The sequence below is a fragment of the Carlito syrichta genome, unplaced genomic scaffold (genome assembly GCF_000164805.1).
Source record: "Carlito syrichta isolate Samal-C Ts95f unplaced genomic scaffold, Tarsius_syrichta-2.0.1 Scaffold308771, whole genome shotgun sequence".
Lineage (NCBI taxonomy): Eukaryota > Metazoa > Chordata > Mammalia > Primates > Tarsiidae > Carlito > Carlito syrichta.
The window spans coordinates 20,318-23,784 of NW_007252867.1; the positions used below are offsets into that span (position 1 = coordinate 20,318).

The 3,467-nt window shown below is 37.0% G+C and overlaps 1 protein-coding gene across 3 annotated transcripts in view; it reads right to left on the reverse strand.

The window, feature by feature from the left end:
• Positions 1 to 1,303: 1,303 nt before the first annotated feature.
• Positions 1,304 to 3,467, reverse strand: part of LOC103268124 (centrosomal protein POC5-like) — a 32,686-nt gene continuing 30,522 nt past the window's right edge. For all 3 annotated transcript variants that reach the window (XM_021716344.1, XM_021716346.1, XM_021716347.1), the window contains exon 6: positions 1,304 to 1,851. In XM_021716344.1, the coding sequence (XP_021572019.1) occupies positions 1,783 to 1,851 (69 nt within the window). In that variant the 3' untranslated portion in view covers positions 1,304 to 1,782. The remainder of the gene's footprint in view (positions 1,852 to 3,467) is intronic.

A 3,467-nucleotide genomic window follows, 5' to 3' on the forward strand; every position in this document is an offset into this window, starting at 1 on the left:
AAGCCAAGGCGAGAGGATTGCTTGAGTTCAGAAGTTCAAGACCAGCCTGGATTACATGGTGAGACCTCATTTCTATAATAAATCAAAAAATAGCCAGATGTGGTGGCATGTGCCTGTAGTCCCAGCTATTTCACAGTCTGAGGTAGAAGGATTGACAGTCCAGCAGGTCAAAATTGCAGTAGCTATGATCATGCCGCTGCACTCCAGTCTGGGTGACAGAGTGCGACTCTAACTCAAAATAAATAAAGTGAATAAAAAGAGTCAGCGATGTATGTCAAGTTTACTGTTAGTCTGATATGCATTTTAATGTTCATAAACATAACCATAAGATATTCCTTTGTACTTTTTTCCTGCATTTGATATCAACAGTAGTGAAAAACATTGTCTATTGCATTTGACTTTTTAAGATACGATTCGTGATGGGAAAATGTTTTCAAAGAGGATATTCTTTGTTTTCTTCTGTTTAAAAAGAGTTATATAATTAAATACGCTGTTTTCTATTCGAGCATTTGGAAAGCTTGGGATGTAGATTTATTCTTAATCAAGTCAACTGTTTTGATTTTATTGTTGGCATCCCTGCTTTTCTTCTCTTACCCTTGTTTTCCCTTCACTTAAATCTTTTGATTCTTTTTATAAGCAAGCTCAAAATCTTTTTGGAAAAAAGTAGATAAATAAGTAGGCTGGTGAGTAAGAAGGTAAGCAGACCACTTGTTAAAAAATTCCATGTGTTCCTTTTTTTGTTCTAGATAGTTTTACTGGGAAAAACCTGGCAATAGTCCCTTTATGCATTGTTTTACAGTGTTTATCTTATTAAAACCAGTACCTAAAAATTTGTGGGCATAGATATTCATCATAACATTTTTTTATAACAGAGAAAAATGGGAACCTAAGCTGTTATTAAGAAGCTGTTAAATAAAATATGATCCAACCATATAATGTAATACTACACAGCCATTAAAATGACGTTAGAATGTTTGTTCTATCAAAGATTTTGAAGCAAGAAGTTAAAGAAGTTCAGCAAGCCCCAAACAGGATAAACTCCAATGCCCAGAGACATCATAATGGCATGGAAAATTGTCATCTATATAGTTTTATACAAAAAACATAGAATAAAAAACTGTATGTAGAATGAAACCACTGTCTAAAACATATATGAGATACATATATGCTATATAAATAGAAAACATGGAGAAAGAAGTGATTCTGTAGCTCTGTATTTAAATGAAAATAAGTCCATGGTGAAGCAGGGCAAAAATGATTTGCAAAGCAGTATGAATAGCATGCATTCATTTTATTATTAAATATATAAAGTGATAAACATTTTATTTCTTTTTTATTTTTGGCTTGTACAAACTAATTAAAGCTGAATGAGACTGGGTTTTGTGCCTTATGCCTGTAAATTCCAGGACTTTTAGAAGACTGTGATGGGAGGACAGTTTGAGGCCTGGAGTTCATGACCAATATAGGCAATAATCTTCAGTAGGCTCAAAGCTAAGGATCCAAACTACCTCTAACGACCACTTTTAGGCCAGGAGCAATGACTCACACCTCTAATTCCAGGAGTCCAAGGCTGCAGTAGACTGTCATCACATCACTATACTCCAGGAGACCCTTTCAACGGGTAAGCTGCATGCTTGCTTGCTGTGGTCACTGAATCCTCAATTTCGTCCTTTTCAGGCACATTGTAATTTTGAAACAGCTTATCACTTGCACTTCTTCAAATGTAAATTTAGTCCTTTGCATTAACACTTGCTCCATGGACTGTGGCCAAGCCGGCTCTCCTCATACCTTTATAAAGTCTCCAAAATCTAAGCAAGTCATCCACATTGATAAAAAACATGTTACCAGTAGCTGAAAGAGATATGAGAACTTTCATTAGAATGCTAATCACCATAAAACTCTTCTTCGAGTTTGTCACAGGGTTCTTTTTTTTTAATATCAATATTTTTTATTTTGATACTATGGGGTACAGTTAAGGGTTAGGTATACAAATATGATTCATTCAGGCACCCTTGTTGACAAGGGATGTTTCCCTGTCCCCAGACAGATATTGACTACCTTTAGTCCCACCTGCCTTCCCACCCCCATAGTTTCCCACCACAGTCAGTCCTTTTCTTATAGTATTACGATGGATGTTAAAGGTCCAATATATGAGTGAGAACACGTGATACTCAGATCTTTGTTTCTGTGAGAGGTTACACAGTATTATAAACTCTAGTTCCATCCAGGTTGTTGCAAAATTCATGATTTTGTTCTTTTTTATGACTGTGTAGTATTCCATTGTGTATATGTACCACATTTTTTTAATCCAGTTCTTTTTTGATGGACAGCATGGTTGATTCCAGGTTCATGCTATTGTGAACAATGCTGCAATGAACATACATGTGCAGGTATCTTTTAAATAGAGTGATTTTAGTTCTTCAGGGTATATTCCCAGTAGGGGAATTGTGGGGACACATGGGAGGTCAATATTTAGAGCTTTTAAGAATTGCCACAATGTTTCCCACAGAGGTTGCACTAGTTTGCACTCCCACCAACATTGAAGAAGAGTTCCCTTTTCACCACACCCTCTCCAGCAACTGTTATTTTTTGAGTTATTGATAATTGCCATTCTGACTGGAGTTGGGTGGTATCTCAGTGTGGTTTTGATTTGCATCTCCTTGATGATTAGTGAGGTAGAACATTTCTTCATATGTCTGTTGGCTGCTCGGATGTCTTCCTTTGAGAAGTGTCTGTTCATATCTTTTGCCCACTTTATAATGGGGTTGTTTGGTTTTTTCTTTTCAGCATGTTTTAGTTCTTTGTAGATCCAAGAGGTTAAGTCTTTGTCGGACCTGGAGTTGGCAAATACTTTTTCCCAGTCTGTAGGCTGTCTTCCTGTTCTCTTGATGGTTTCTTTGGCTTTGCAGAAGCTTGTCAGCTTAATGAGGTCCCACTTGTCTGTCTTATCTCTTATGATCTGTAGGTTTTGGGTTTTGTTCAGGAATTGGATGCCAGTTCCAATTTCCATAAGGGTGTGTCCTGCATTTTCGAAGGTTCTTATGGTTTGAGGTTTTACATTTAGGTCTCTAATCCATTTAGAGTTAATTTTGGTGTATGGGGATAGATAGGGGTCTTGTTTGAATCTGCTGCATGTGGTCAACCAGTTTTCCCAGCACCATTTACTGAATAGGTTCTCCTCTCCCCAGTGGTAGGTGGTGGAGGCTTTGTTGAAGATGAGTTGGTTGAGAAATTGAGGTTTTGCTTCTGGAATCTCAATTTTATTCCATTGGTCTATATGCCTGCTCCTGTACCAATACCAAGCTTTTTGATTATTGTAGCATTATAGTAAAGTTTGAAGTATGGTAATGTGATACCACCTGCTTTGCTTTTTTTGCGGCGGATTGTTCTGGCTATTCTTGGTCATATGTGTTTCCATATGAATTCCTGTATTGTTTTTTCTAGGTCTGAGAAGAATGTTGCTGGTA